The sequence below is a fragment of the Pelophylax lessonae genome (genome assembly GCF_965119305.1).
Source record: "Pelophylax lessonae genome assembly, chromosome: 12".
Taxonomy (NCBI): domain Eukaryota; kingdom Metazoa; phylum Chordata; class Amphibia; order Anura; family Ranidae; genus Pelophylax; species Pelophylax lessonae.
The window spans coordinates 118,644,418-118,661,029 of NC_138779.1; the positions used below are offsets into that span (position 1 = coordinate 118,644,418).

The 16,612-nt window shown below is 43.9% G+C and overlaps 1 protein-coding gene across 1 annotated transcript in view; it reads right to left on the reverse strand.

The window, feature by feature from the left end:
* Positions 1 to 507: 507 nt before the first annotated feature.
* The window catches only part of UBE2S (ubiquitin conjugating enzyme E2 S), a 29,945-nt gene continuing 13,840 nt past the window's right edge, over positions 508 to 16,612 (reverse strand). The window contains exons 3-4 of the mRNA XM_082273239.1: positions 7,538 to 7,728; positions 508 to 1,038 (exon numbers count right to left, since the gene is read on the reverse strand). Coding sequence (XP_082129365.1) covers positions 745 to 1,038; positions 7,538 to 7,728 — 485 coding nt within the window. The 3' untranslated portion in view covers positions 508 to 744. The remainder of the gene's footprint in view (positions 1,039 to 7,537; positions 7,729 to 16,612) is intronic.

The window sequence follows — 16,612 nt, forward strand, 5'->3', positions numbered from 1 at the left end:
GCAGCAGATGAATCGTTGCCAGTGCAAAGTTAGGAACATACTGGATTTCAGGCAAACATGCAAGTATATTTATACTAGCACATCTGCCCATATTGTCTTTTAAAAACTGCATTGCAATATACTGAACACATGGGGAAATGTGCATGTATTTCACAGAACCGAATATTTTTTTATTTTGGCAATACATTTTAAAAATATACTATAATTGAGTATAGCAGTAATTGATGCTGGGCACCACCATAATTCTGCTGCAGTCTTCAATAGCCACCAAGGGGAAGCATACAAACATAGGCGGTCAATCATCTCCAACAATGGTGTTCTACACTCTAAGGAAAGAGTCTGAATTCTAATGTATGTTTACATTTGCTGCAGAACGAAGCAGAGTATTACTGCCAATGCAGGCAAGTGCACATTTTTCATTGAGTATACCTTTCTGGTTTTGGCTTAGATACTCAGCCATGTACAGTACATATTTTCCAACATTTAAAGAGAAATGTATGCACATAGTGCTTTATGAAAAAACGTATTTAATAGATTTATAATTTAAATAACTTAGATTGGAAAAAAAACTAACAAAAAGCAGGCTGTAAAAAACAAAACAAAAATGGGGAAAAAAGGATATGGATGTAATTGCTCCCCAAACTTTCTTCACCGGCCCTCCCCACTTGGTCTTAAGTCCTCGTACATAATTTGACCTGAATACTTCCCTGCCCCTTTGGGTAAATGTTTTTTTATTTTTCCAACTTAAAGTCGCCTCAAGGCTCTCTTTTTGTCCGTTTTCTTTTTAGCTGCAAGTTTCTTGTCTCGGTCTCCAGCATGTTTCTTGGCCATGGGTCCATCGCCAAGAGCACCTGTTGCTGATGCAGAGGAGCAGGGGTCCGTAGGATCCTTGCCCCTTAAGGATGAGTTCTGTGCATGAATTTCTGTCATGAGTCTTGCACGGGATGCGTACTCTTCATAGTTCTCCAGTAAGAGACGACCAGCCTCTTCATTCAATGCCGACTCTGGGTTTGGGTGAATCAACAAACACTTTATTGTCTTAAGAGAAAAAAATACAAACATTAGTGAAAGAAACCTTCAAAAGTTTAACAAAAAATACAGAATTTTGTATACAAAAACGTCTTTAATATATTTGACGCAAACGCGAACTGAAAGACTTAAAGCAGAACTTCACCTAAAAAGGAAAGATCCACTTATCCTCCTCTCCTTATTGTAAATGTTTTTGGGGGGCTAGTACTTCGTTTTTGACAGATATCCACTTCCAATGGGATCACCTAGGCGATTCGGGCAGAAGTTTACCCCAACACTTAACTTATGTATTTGCTCCAAGCCATTGGCTTCACTTAGTGACTGGAGCCTTAAGGCTCATTCACACCTGCAACAGTGCAACTAGAACCAGACCGCAGATTCCAATAGCAAGAACTGGCAGATTGAATCACAGGTGAATGCAAACTGCAGATGCCCTAATCGCAGGTGTGAATGAGCCCTTTAAGATCAACCAAGAGCTAGTAACTGTTCCCATTCTATTCCCATAGCTTCCTTTTAAACTAGTCATCGCAATACTGGGGGGAGGCATTCCAAGAATAAGATGACAGCACCAGCTTCGGTAACTTGGGTCCTAAGAACCTGACTGAACTGGACAGGTGAATACGAACTGGAGATATTTCCTCTCAGCCACCAACCCTTTTCAAAGTTTTAGGGCAGGTCTGACGGTGATTAAACAAGTTCAAGCAATAACTATGCACAAGGCCCATATTTGTACTTTCACAATCGAGTTGTATGTTGCCATATTACAGGGCTGCACACAAATTTAAATAAAATGATCGATACTGCAGGAATATACTTAACATGCACCTCAGTAGATGTCACACAAAGTAAGCCAACATTACAAAGTGGCTGAAACCCTTGAATTCACCTCTAAAAACGGGCCATGCACTATACAATCAGACTGCACAAAGATTGGACAATCTTTCGCTTTGATTGGACACTCTGGTTAGTGCTCTCAGCCATTGGTTTTCCAGCATGCTTGTCCTGACAGAAGCTGGCCGAATAGCTGACTTCTACACACATGGGCCAAATGTTTATTAAACCCGACATATAGCCCATGTGTAATAGGCTTTAGGCTGACCATACACTACAATCTGTACAATTATTGGTACAGGATTGCCCATTAAAAAAAAAAAAAAAAAAAATAGGATATAAGAGGGAGAAAGATAGTAGGATCCTCATTTATGGTCTAAAAAAATACAGTGCTGTCATTTTAAATCTACAGTTGTGCCATTCATGTTCAGTACAAGCTGTTCACCTAAAAGCTATGTAGCATACCTCATTTTAACAACTTGCTGTTCCACGTCTGCCTATTGCAGCCTCTCTCAACCAGTGTGCCCAGGCACCATGGGGTGTCTTGAGGTTTCTTCAGAGGTTCCTTGGCAAAATGCCTAAAAATTGCCCAAAAATTGTATACAAACCATTGTGTGGCTGAAGCCTGCTTTTTAGTTACACAAAGCCGCAGATTTTCATTGTGAACCATTGCAACCTTCTAGCTGCTAGAATCCTAACGACCAATGACATCATAAGCTGATGAGGATGTCAGTCGCCTGCATAGCAAGCTTCCTTATACTGAAGGGAGAAAACGCTGCTCCAGGTGTGAAGGTAGATTAGAGGTGGAATATCTCAGAGTGCTAGCCCCAGCCCGCCTCCGTGGAAAACTGGTAAGAAAAGAAACGGCCGCACATCCAGGAATTCCAATTGCCTTTAATTTCCAAAGTGATGACACCAAAGACACCAACATAGGGTCACGTAGACGCGTTTCACACATCTTGTGCTTAATCACGATTAAGCACAAAATGCATGTGTGAAGCGCGTCTACGTGACCCTATGTTGGTGTCTTTGGCGGCATCACTTTGGAAATTAAAGGCAATAGGAATTCCTGTACGTGCGGCAATTTCTTTTTTTACATAGCAAGCTTCCTTGTCTGACCCTCCCTTGCCCCTCTCCCATCAGCTTTGGGGTCACGTTAGCTGAGTGATCGATAAAAACTGAGGCAGAAGAGAAACATTGGAATACTAGTCTGTACCAGTGTGCAAAAGTGTATTTGCATTGGAAGAACACCTATAACGTTGGGTATCCTACTTGGACTTATGGATGTTGCTGCATTGTGTAAAACTATTAGAATAGTTTTTACATTTTAGAGCGGGGTGCCTCGAGATTGTCCGTCATTTGTAAAGGGTGCCTTGACTGAAAAAAGGTTGAGAAACACTGGCCTATTGCATGTACAGACTTGTAAAAACACCCTCTAGCGGTCATCTTAGAGATTGCCGTTTCTGAAGGCAAAACTTTATTCACTTTGAATTGAATATGTGAGGGGGTATTTACCCCTGTAAGTTTTATGCTTACCATTTGCATACCATTTCGGAGGTTTCCTTTCACCTGTCCCATAGCTAAAACAGGAAGTGAGAAAATCCCTGAACACCAGAAGTAGTGACCCCATTAGAAGATTTCCTCTATTCCTGTTCTGCGACAACCCAATATTTAGAATTTACTTTTGCTCTCAGTGATAAAGGACAGGTTTAAAATGCCCTAAAGGGACAGAGATCGCAATAAACCAGACCGGTGCTCTAAACCTTTTCTAGGTAATATATACACACATACATCCTACCCTCCAATTTACCATCTTGTCCACAACACAGACGGTGAAGGTCATAAGAAAATATATTTACCACAGAGCCTGTTCTCCATATGACTTTGTAAAAAACCAGGACACTGTCAACGCATTTCATTTGTGCCCTATTAACTATGCCTGATATACATAAAAAACACTAATGAACCCAAAGATGTTTTATAGATTGAATAGATATTTCCAAGGAAGGGTATTTATTGGTATCTGGTTGCCTATAGAGGGCTAATTCACATCCCAAAAATGTCCTCCAGATCCCTTCCAGATGTGTTTCTGCATGCGCATTTTCGGATGTGTTCCAGTTGCTTTTTCACTGTACTGGAGTCTGATGCGTTTTTGGTGTGTAGGTGCGTTTTACTTCCTCCCAGTGTAGCTTTTTCTGGAATCAGAACTGTAACTGCAAGCACTGGTGTGAATGATGCCATTGAGGACCATGTAACCTAGAATACTATGCGTTTTGGATGTAGAAAAAAGCACTGGAACACATGGTGTAAACTAGCCCTTAAAGCAGAGTTCCACTCAAAAGTGAAACTTACGCTTACCCGATTCCTCCCCCTCTCCGGTGCCACATTTGGCACCTTTCAGGGAAGGGGGGAGCAGGTACCTGTTTGACGGGTACCCTGTCGCCACTTCCAGACCTCGCCATAGTGAAGTGTGAGCAGTTCAGTCTCTCTCCTCCCACTGCTACTGGGCCAGTTAAGAGGCCACTTCGCGCATGCACAGTAGGGAACCGGCTTGTTTAGCCACAAGGCTTCACCGTCGGGTTTCCTTACCAGCAATGGCGGCAGCCGAAACAATAGGGGGGGGGGGGGGGTCGCGGACAGAACTCAGCTTTGAATCAAAATTACCTTGTTCAATGTGGAAATTACAGTAACAGTACTTTGAGAAAACCATCCAGTCCTGGGTTATCTCATAGTATATATTGGCAGGATAGAAAAGCTAGCAAGCAGTCAGTATGTTTTGAAGCCAGTAGTTGCAAGCTGGAGGGGAGTTGCTCATTCATGCAAAGCATAGTAAATAGGGGACAGTGATGTTTTGCAGAGGCAAGGATAAAGTTGGAAGGCTTCTAAAGGTAAGCTCCTAGAGGTGCTAAAGCATACATTCCAGCAGAGTAATTTTGATGTAATACTACCTTACATCCATCTGTCCAAGCTCCTGCCTCATCGCTCTTAACGACTCCTTTGCCCATGCTGCCAAAGTTCTAATACTACACTAATACCAACAAGGCTTCTGAGTAGGTAGATCCATTTGCTGACGCTGCTATTAAACGGGGCTCCAAAATGCCTATGAGCACAGCCAGGATGACCACAGTCAGGATGACCACAGTGTCGGCTTCCCTGGTTCCTCCGATGAGTGGATGTTAGTCTGGAGGACTGTACCTTACTATGCAGGCTGTTATTTGCTTTCAGACCACAGTGGGTAATTCCAAATCGGCATGACTAAAAAATCGAAATCCAATTAAAGGGGCAGGCCAGGGACAGTTAGGCCTCATGCACATGGAGTTTGGAGAAAAAAAAAAGCTGCACAGCAGCTGTAAAAACTTGCTTTTTGAAGCGTTTTGTATTGGCGTTAATGCACGTTTTAGCCACGTTTAGCAGCCTTCCTCTGCCCTCTTCTAGTTTCCAACCTCAAATCCAACTACTACAGCTTAAAAACATCTGTCGTGGCCTAACGCTGGATGCGGCCATTAGCAGCGTCAGGCATTTTATAACAGCTCAACGCTGCTGCTACAAAACACGCTGGCCCTGGGTTTTTTTTTTTTTCTACAGCTTAACGCCTATGCTACTTACAGCTCCTAAAAGCCTGTGTGTGCATGAGGCCATAGAACATAAAGGGGCAATTTTAAACTGCAAAAAAAAAAAAAAAAAAAAGCCTGACGCTCCAAAAAGAAGCTGTAAAAAACCTGTGTGCATGAGGCCTTAAGCTGGGGACAAGGAGTATGAAGATGCTGGACATCCTCAAACCAGAAAATGAGGCAGACTATCAAGACAATGCAGTTTTTAATCCACACTGTGGGAAGTGCTGTAAGAAGGTGGTAAGCAATTTCAGTACAGGTGAGAAGCCTGTACAACTGTGCATGATAAAGCTGGACGCCAGCGCCACCTTTTCCCGTACAAGATGAGCTTGATTCCTGTCTACCTACTGGACCATGAATGTGAAGGGTAGCCTTCTCGTTTAATAGGACATTTCAGGAGGTGGGAAGGGCAGGATCACCATCAACTTTTAAAAGAAAACTAGATTTATATAGGTCATTATTAATCTACCTGCTGGTGAGGTTCTCACTAACGGTAGCCTCAAATTATATTCTGTTTAATTTGAAGTGCCCACTCTTGAGGTAAACATGGCTTTTAAATGATCAAACTCCAATTTATACAGCTTTGCAGAAACACAAGTGCCTACAAAAAGTTCTGGCCGCCTTACAGCTCGCTAGGGTTCTGGATCTTGTAGCGCTACAGTCTTACCTGTCTCAACGCTGAGCAATGTTGTGATTTAAAAAAGAAAAAAAACCAGCAAAGTTTGACAGTAGATTTGAGTAGTTGAGTGGAGAACGGCTCTGCACTGAATTGTGGAAATGCCGGATTAAGATTGTGAAGGGGGTTCAATCGAAATCATGATTTTTTTTAAACAATCATGCAGCTCTAAGTGAAAGTAAAAGAAAATCCCAAATTTTGGTTTGTCCCCAGAAAATTAAGAGGAAGTTTTCCAATGGGGACACCAATTCTGGCAAATCTAGGGTCTCCAAGATTTTGCCTTAATTTACAGGGAATTCCCCTCACTTCCTGTTTGGCTATGGGACAGGAAGTGAAGGTAAATCTCCCTAATGGGACAAAGATGGCAAAAATAAACCCTACAGGGGTTATATTCCTCCCATATACTTTCCAAAATGATAAAGTTTTGCCTATAGTTCTACTTTAAATCCATTTTAGATGAAAAAAGTGAAACCGAGTAAGCAGACTATTGCATGAGACAAAAAATGGAATATATTAACTGCCTGTTTGCAATCTTCTTTAGACTATACATTAAGCTGAGCATGCAGAGCCCAGAGTACAATCTCAGCATACCTCAGCACAGGAACACAAGGGTTGCCTGATCCCCCGCTGCCCAACCAAGACAACAGTAGATCTGGCACCCGGAAAAGGCTAAGAGGTCATCTATGCCAGCAAGAGGTTTGTGGACTTTAGCTCCGCTTTAACATATTGGGCTAGCCTTATAGAATGTGCATTACTACCATAGTCTGGTGATCCTAGATATAAGTATGAATATGATTACATATATCCATAAAGCAAGGCTTTTAAAACTTGCTATTAATCAGATCTTTACCAAATCTTTACACTGCAAAGCTTAGTAAACCTTTTCAGTACACATTACTTTTGCATACTTGGTGAATTTATTGCTAAGCACAACTTTCCTGTTTAGTATTAGTAGTTTACTGATAAACTTCCTTTCATTGTTCTTAAAAAGGAATTTCACCCCACCTATGCAAAGCTAAATGCAGCCTTGCATAGTCGATGGAGTCCAGCTTTGTCTTCCTTGCAGCCAAGGTCCTAATCCAATCAGAGAATACCTTGTAAATGCAAGAAATTTGCTAAATGGCGAAGGTAAAAATCTTGTGTTCAGTTTACACATTGCAAGTTCTAGCAGCACCTGAAAAGGATAGTGCCAACTGTATGTGGCACAGACTACAGTCAAGTTCAGCATCCCCAGTGGCCCTCCTGATGGGACACATTGATAACATGTAATCCAAGCTGGACCAACGCAAGTTTAGAATTTAGATTATTCCTCCTGCCCTCATGGCAGTGATTGGTCATAGTTTGCTAGCTGCATACCACTAAAACCCAAGACAGATGTCTACACACTCACCAATAAAACATGTCTTATACCCAACTCGGCCTTCCAATCTTTTTTTAAAACATTGACGCAAATTTCTCCATTGGAACTAACGTTCGGATGAAAGATTTTGGTGAGAAAGTATCCTTTGGGAGGTGCTGCTGGGAAATCTTTACCCAAAATTAATTTCATTCTGAAAATACCACCTGCGTACGGCGTTCCCTCTGCAAAAAAACCAAAAAAAACAATACTGAAAATCTGCAGACTGGAAAAGACACTGTACGGGGTTATAGGATATTTACCACTAAATATTTTATTATGTACAAAATAAAAGAAATAAAAGTTAAATTATGGTGCAATAAAATCACCATTCACGAAAAAAAAAAAAAAAAAAAAAACAGGATTTTTCTAATAACACCGTAAAATCCTATTCTCTAAAGTTCGACAGACGTAGCTCCATCTAGGTCAGAGACAATAGGGTTATGCTATCATGAATAGGCACTAGGCAGGAAAAAAACATCACACCTATGGGGGCTGTCCCTGCAGGCATAACCCCACACCCTGCTACCATTAGTTTAGTTGCAAGCAATGTTTAGAATAGAAAAAAAATCCCATTCACTTATAAGTAGAGGGGCGGGTGCTGCGTCTGTCGAAATTCAGGGAAAAGGATTTTACAGTAAGTTCTTACAAAAATCCAGTTTCCGCTATCGTTCTACATACGCAGCTTCATCTAGTCAGACTATAGGGATGTCCCAAAGCAGTATATTCAAACAGAAATGTAACTTCCCAAAGGCTAAACTTAGCCAACCAGGTAACATGGAGCTTACCCTGAAAACACACCCTCAAAGAGAAAAAAAAAAAAAAACAGTTCTCTTTAAAAAGCAGCCTGCAAAACCTTGCGGCCAAAGGAAGCATCCGAAAATGCCAACATATCTACTTTGTAGAATTTTGTAAACTTATGCACAGACGACCAAGTTGCCGCCTTGCAGACTTCGCACCGATGCCTGGTGGCGAAAAGCCCAAGAGGCACTCAGCGCTCTCGTAGAATGCGCCTTAATCGGGAAAGGAGGAACGTGACCGTTCAGTGAATAAGCCTAAGCTATTGTCTGCCTGATCCACCTTGATCTGGTGCCCGCAGATGCAGCCAATCCCTTACGAAATCCTTTGGTAAGGATAAAAAGAGCATCTGATTTTCTAAAACACTCAGTGGTCTCCAGACCCTCATTGCCCAAACCACATCCAAAGAGTGCAATGCAAATTCCTTAGAATGTTTGGGCTTAGGGCAGAGTAAAGGCAACACAATGTCTTCATTCAGATGAAAATCAGAAAACCTTAGGAAGAAACGACCGATTAGGTTGAAGTACCACTTTATCCCTGTGTATCACCAGATAAGGTGAGTGGCAGGACAATGCCGCCAGTTCAGATACTCTGCGAGCGGAAGTGATGGCCACCAAGAAGGCAACCTAGGACAACGAAAGCTGAGAAATCTCTTGAATGTTCTCAAAAGGAGACTATTGAACAGAATACCAGATTGAGGTCCCACAGAGGTAGCGGGGACCTTCTCGGAGGAGCCATATGGCACACTCCCTGTATAAAGGTATGAATCAAAGCATTGGTAGCTAACGGACATTGTAAATATATAGCCAAAGCAGACACTTAGCCTTTGATAGTGCCCAAAGCCAACTGCTGTTCAACTCCTTCCTGCAGAAAAGCCAAGACCCTAGCTATTGAAAACAAGCAAGGGTGCACCTTCAGTGATTTACTCTATGAAATATACGATTTCCACATACGATGATCTATCTTCCTAGAAGACCTTCTAGTCTTCAACAGCTTAGGAATCAGAAAGACCTCTCAACACCTGGCTTTCAACAGCCATGCCATTAAAGCCAGCGACTGTAAAGCAGGATGGAGGATTGGACCTTGAGACAATAGATCTTCCCTGAGAGGAAGTCCCCCAAGGAGCATCGGCGACCAACCTTACTAGGTCTGCATACCAAGACCGGCGAGGCCAGTCCGGAGCCACCAGAATGGCTGGAATCCCTTCCACCTCTATCCTGCGCAGAAGCCTCGGCAGGAGTTTCAAGGGAGAAAAGGCATAAATTAGCCGATACTGACCCCAAGGGACCACCAGAGCATCTCTGTGGCATTGGCCAGAGGATCGAGACCTGGCTTAGAATCTCAACCTTTTTGAGGCGAGAAGAAAACAGATCCTCGGGAGTCCCCCACTGAACACAGGAGATGAAACCCCTCTGGGTGCAGGGACCACTCCCCTTAATCCAACACCTGACAACTCCGGTAATCCGCTTGCCAGTTCTCTACACCTGGAATGTGTACAGCAGCGAGGGCTGGAATAAATTATTCCGCCCAAGCCAGAATCTCAGCCACCTCTGGCTACCAACACACTCTTGGTGCCCCCCCGGTGATTGATATAAGCCACAGCCATGGCGTTTGATTGAATCCGAACCGGACAATCTCAGACAAGTTGTCCAATGGCTCAGACAAAGCTTTATTGCTCTGAGCTCCAAAACTTCAGTAGTTTCGACTCTTCCCATCGTCCAGGTACCCTGGGCACAGAGCTTCCCCAGCACCCCGCTCCAGCCCAATAGGCTAGCATCCATGGTTACTACTGTCCAAAACAACGTAAGAACTTGCCCTGGCATAGTGCTGGAGACTGGATCCACCACAACAGAGCAGGCCTTGTGTTGTGGCTTAACCGAGTCCAAGGACTTTGGATCCTTGTTCCATTTGACAAGAATCTCCCTTTGCAAAGGTCTGGTATGAAACTGAGCAAACGGAACCACCTCGAAGGTTAATACCATCAGACCCAAGACTCGCATGAAAACTCAGAAGACAGATTGTTCGCCAACAACCGAATTGCCTCCTGCAACTTTTGCAGCTTGTCCGGGGGAAGAAACACCTTGGCTTAAGGCTGAACCCAGAATTAAGCCCAGACAATCAAGTCAAGACAGGTGTCAGTGCGGATATCATGAAATTGATGTTCCAACCGAAATCCTGCAGAGTTCTGACAGTGACCGTCAGATCCCCCAAGACAAGGAGAGTCCGCTCTCAACAGGAGATAGTCTAGGTACCCCAGTACCGCAATCCCTTGCTGGCGCAGCAATGCCAATACCGGTACTAAGACCTTGGTAAACACTCGGAGCGGAGACCAAAGTGTAACGCTACGAATTGATAATGTTCATCTGCGACCGCAAAGCGAAGAAACCGCTGGTGTCCAGCGTAAATAGTAATGTGTAGATATGCGTCCTTGATATCTATGCAGGCTAAGAAGTCTCCCTGGTGCAGCAACGCCACCAGCATGCGGAAGGATTCCATACGAAACGTCTGTACCCACACAAAACGGTTAAGGGCCTTGAGGATGGGACGCACCTTGCCTTCCTTTCCTGGGCAGGCTGAAGAGGTCTGAATAAAAACCTTGAAAACGTTCCTGAAAAGGAACCAGTACAATCACTCCTTGCGACAGCAACTAGTGTACTGCCCCTCGCAAGACCCTTAACCGGACTGGGGATAGTTGAATATTGGACAGGAAGAACCTGTGATGGGCGAGACCGGAATTTGATCTTGTACCCAGAACGGATCAATTCATGAACCCATTTGTCCTGAATCAAGGAGGTCCAGGGTTCCAGAAAGAAACTAAGACGTCCCACTCTAGAATCGGGAGAGGGCGCCCCTTCATGCAGATGAGGACTTGTCTGCAAGTCCAGATTGGCCGGTCTTTGCTTTGCCCGACCACGGCTTCTTGGAACTCCCCAGAAGGCCTGAATGATTTACCTTTTTCTTGCAACCCGGAGGCACGGAAAAGACGTTTTTGAGCATTAAAGGAAGGGCCCTGCCTAGTACGTGGAGGATTGGGGAAGATGAGTGCTCTTAACCCCCCGTGATACCTTTGATCAACTCGTCCAGAGGTTTCAAACAGCCTCTCCCCTAGGAAGGGAAGATCAGTTGAGGCCTTTTTCGAAGCCTGGTCTGCCGACCAGCTTTTTAGCCACACCATGCGCCTTATAGCAATCCACACTGCCGATGCCCTGGCCACCAACAGGACTGAATCCAGGGACGTATCACACCTGAACACCAGGGCTTGAGCCAACTGGTCCAGTAGTTCCAACACCGCAGGGGGGAGCCTGCTACCCCGTGTAAATGGCGGGACAAGGATTTCACCCGTCTTTCCACGGGGTCTGCAAAAGTTGGAGACTCTTCCACCGGTACCAGAGTCGCTTTATTCAACCTTGACACCGGGGGATCCACTTTTGGTGGTACAATCCACCTAGCGGACACTGCCTCTGCAAAGGGGTAACTGAGTGCAAAATGCTTAGGCACCACATGTGCTTAATGTGACGCCATTGTTTATCCACAATAGTATGAAACCTTTCTGGGCAAGGGAACACCTTGCAGGATTTACAGGAGCCAAATGGCACCTACGTACCCGCGCTGTGGGTTCATCAGCCAATTTTAAAGTTTCCTGCACTGAAACTATCAGAGCTTCCACCAAAGCGCGGCAGCTGACAGGTCATCTACCATCAGAATGCGACGACACCGACCCCTCAGGGTGGTCTGCGTCGGCCATGTCATCTCAGTGTCCGAAGATGGAGGGGAGGGCGGAGGGAGTTTGCGGCTGGCAGCACTAGCAATGACAAAATCTACCTCAGACATCGAATTTTGCAAAAAAGCTGCAATCTCTGGCTGAGACTGAGAACCAGAAGATCCCGCAATAGCTCCCAGGGGGTCTGCAGGTGAAAATATCCTGGGACTCCATGTTACACTTTAAAATCGGGCAGTGTCTCCAAGACCGCCAAAAACGCGGTCCCACTGTTATAAGCTCGCGCTCACAATCTCTGGTTATTAGATTATAAGATAATAGAGTAAATGAAGAAAAACATCAGACCACAGAGGAGACTTCCAGCATAATCTGTGCAAAAACGAAACAGACTGACTGTACAGGAAGAGGAGGAGAAAACTCAGCCTCTATTTAAAAAGCCATGCCGCATGCCTGTTCAGCCTATGGACCTCAGGAAAAGGCTCACTCATGCATTCTCAATGGGGAATTATAGAAAATGACTGCCCATATAAACTAATGGCAATATAAAAATCATAATCCACAGCAAACTGGTGGCCCCCCCACGGCACGCCATGCGGTCTCCAGGACCACCAAAAGGGGGCCCAGAACAATAGGCATCGGAAGGTCCCTGCCCAGGGTCCAACACAGGACAAGTCACCCCCTCAAATAAGTGCAACAACTGCCCCCCCAAGTTAAAAACCTGCTAGGGGTAGGGGAATGCTGAGGGGTACACAGGACTAGTCCTCCTAGGTGCCAGGGGAACCAAGGGAGCCCCTAAGGTCTAACTATTCAAGGGAAGAGCCCACGTCTTCCCTGAGACCGCCAGGGCTTTTTTTTGGGGGGGGGGGGGGGCAATTTACCTACCATACCATGGTACCAGGTAGGCGCTATTCCGAAACAGATAACCTCCCAGCCTGGGATGGGGGTGCTGTCAGCCAAGGGGAAGTTGTGACTTAGGCCGTTCCAGGTCGTGTGCGCTCCAGCGAGACGGTCCACCCGCAGGCTCGTCCCCATCCATCAGGGCACTGTCGTGGCGAGGCCTAGTTCTGGACTATAACCTACTCACCCTCGCTGGCCAGGCTGGGAGACCTTAAGGATCTAAATTATCCAGTGTAAAACCTCAGCCGGCTGTTGCCTATAGTTTCTCTGGAACTTGGTCCTCAGGAACTAGTTAAAACAAAAAATCCCAAACTAACAAACTTTTCTATAATAGTGAAGACCGAATGACCAGCAGAAAGCTAGGTCCTATTCCTTAAACTAGGCAGAAACAAACTGATGATAGCAGGGTGTGTGGGGTTATGCCTGCAGGGACAGCCCCATAGGTGTGGTTAAGCTTTTTTCCTACCTAGTGCCCATTTCTGATAGGAGGAGCATAACCCTATAGTCTGACTAGATGGGGCTGCATCTGTTGAACGATAGAGAAAAACACCTGGGCTGCGGAAAAAAAAAAAAAAAGAAGAAGAGGTAGCCCACATTAAGAACTTGATTAGATAAGCAAGTTACCACTCACTAAAATATATAAAAAATGTGCTCATCCAAAACCGTGCTTAAAAAAGAAAAAAAAAAATTCACCACTAATAGCATCAATTAAAAAAGGATGTTTCACAAAGTGAAATTAAACCAAAAGTCCATGGTGAAATAGATGAAAAAAGTCCCATGCACAAGATAAGTGTGATCAGATGTAAATTCCCAACCATTCAGAGATGATTCTTCCTGTATAAAATTGTGAACCTATTTAAATACACCGTGCACCACTGCACACAAGGATTTGCCTCTTACCAGATGGTTTGACCTTTGCAGGTCTAACAGCCTTTTTGACATTGAAAAAGCTGCAAAAAGGCTGTGTTAGACCTGCAAAGTTCAAGCCATCTGGTAAGAGGCAAATCCTTGTGTGCAGTGGAGCACGGGGTATATAGGTAGGTTCACAATTTTATACAGGAAAAATCACCTCTAAATGGTTTTTGGGACTCTACATCTCATCACACTATCTTGTGCATGGGACTTTTTCTCTTTAACCATGGATTCACTTTTGGTTTAATTATTTCACTTTGTAAAACACCCTTTAATATTTTTTTAGCACTGTTTTGGATAAGTGCATATTTTTTTAATACATGGTATTTTCTGTTATGTGCAATATATTTAGGTGCTGCTATCCTCATTTTTGTTGAATTCACATATGTACACATTGTTTTAATGATTGACACCTTATTTCACATGTTAAATACAGGCGCAAATATTACATTTTTTCACTAAAATTAAAGCCAACAGAACACAGCTACTTCACATATGATAAATGATTAAAAAACGGTCACATGAACATTGGCAAATATTTTTAATACGTTGTTCTAGGTATTTTGCAAACCGCTATTGCCCAAGTAGAATACATTTAAACTGTCACTTAAGGGAACTCGGTTATGAGAACAATGGGGACTGCCCTTGAGGACCTTTCAAAAGTGCTAGTGAGGCACACTCTGCAGGGCGGTCATCCTTGAGGAAGAGGACTCGGCCCTAGAAATTTATCAGTATTGGGCAAAATTGATTCCGTGAGAGCAGGTTGCTTTAAGGGTCCATCAGTTGGTCATTGGTATCCAGTGACTCAGGAGGATCCATACCTGGACAGATGCTGTGTTTTACATGCTTTTTGGTTTACATGGTTGTTGTGAGTATGTGAAGTATTTAAATAAAGTCAATTTAAAATTCTGCACATGGCCTTTGTGCTCTGATTTTTAAAGTCTCATTCCATGTTTACTGTGATTTTAGTTTGTTTGAGCCAAGTTGGCCTAAACAAACTATTTCCTTCGCTACATATGTATCTGCTGGGTTTACTGTATACAGTGCTGTGTTCCACCACTAAAATGGGGACGTCCTGTCCTGCTCCCCAAGAAAAAAAAAAAAGTCAGGCTAAATGCTGCTCAGTTATTCAAAGGATGCTTTGTATTCTATAAATACAAATCTTCTGGCCGAGTTGGAGAGCAGATGGATGTCAAGATTTCCACCTCAGCCAGAGGAAGCTTTTTATTTATGCATACAATACAAAGCTTCCTGTGAATGGCTGAGCAGCATTTAGCCTGACTTTTTCTTGGGGAGCAGGACAGGACGTCCCCATTTCAGTTCGCACAAATCGATTGTCAATTGTTCTGGGAGCAGGATGGAAAGTTCTCATCCTGCTGCTGGAATATAGAGGCTACAGTTTATATAGGGCACCCAAAAAGCAGATGTTAAGGTGGCCATAATACTGGGCATGGATCGAATTTTTGCTGGTTCAGCAGGGATCGGTCAAACTTTCGATCCATGTTCTGTCACTTTTGAAGTCTCCCCACTGTCAGAATACAATACCTCTATGGGGGGGGGGGGGGATTCCCCCATCCACAAAGTGCGAGGATTGGGGAATCAAGTCTTTTTTTGTTATCCTCTGGTTGAAAAAATAAATTAAATTAAAAAATGACTCGTGTATGGGCTGCTCTAGTGAAGGAATTATGCGTGGGCTACTTTGGTCCAAACAATTTTAAGTCACAGCAACCAGAGTTGGGTTTCAAAGTGATTGTAAACCTTGCCTTGTCTCAAATGAGAACACTAAGTGTAATGTCTCTCTGCTGCTTCCTTCCTCTGCTATTAGCAAGAATCACTTCTGACAAGTTTTCCTGACACAGAAAAATGGTGAAAAGGGGAGGGAACTCCATCAGATTGACAGCCTCAGCTCTGTTCTTGTCTGAAGAGGGGTGTCTCACTTCCCTCCAATCAGCTCTAAGAGCTCTCCGCCCCTTGCTTTTCAGAGCGGAGATCCTGTGCAAATTCAGCTGTAGGGGAAAGAGCTATAGATACAGGTACAGGATCTGCTTTATCTCCATCACCTGAGGTAAATCACTTCACTGGGTATATGTGCGGGTTTGCAACCACCTGAATACTAGTTTCTCTGGCTGTCATGCCGATTCTATTTTAGCACTGCCTAAGCCTGATACCCAGAACAAGTATAGAGAAAAGGAAGTGACTTTTCTGACACCTATTTACAGTGTGCTTGTTCCAGGTCTGACTCAAAAGTTCTGAAGTCAAGCAACAGGCATCATCACTTTGAACAAAAGCTGTTTCTCCAGCCAACCCCTACATCACTTCTGACACCAACCACAGAACAGAAAGCAGGTCAAAGCGGAGTTACCTTACACCGTCATTTGGAGTCAGGAAGTGTTTGTCATGGACTATTATGAAAGGCAGCAAGGCACAAATCCAGTCTACCACCCGAAGGTAATAACTAGAAAAGTTCCAGCATCATGGTTTTGGAATTTTCTGCCACTAAAGTAAATTAAACTATATCCAGCATCCTTAAACTTTGCTGTGTTAGAGATCTGGGGCCACTGCTGCCATCTTTCACATGTCAGATACCCACTTCTCTCACTTTCATTTGGTTCTTCCTACCACTAGCCAACAGGACATTGGCCAGACAGGGAAGCTACAGTACACAGCACAAAAGATCTTTAGGTTACCACCGAATATATTTTGAGGGCCTTGCTAATGTGTACAATGATTTTAGAAAATTTTAA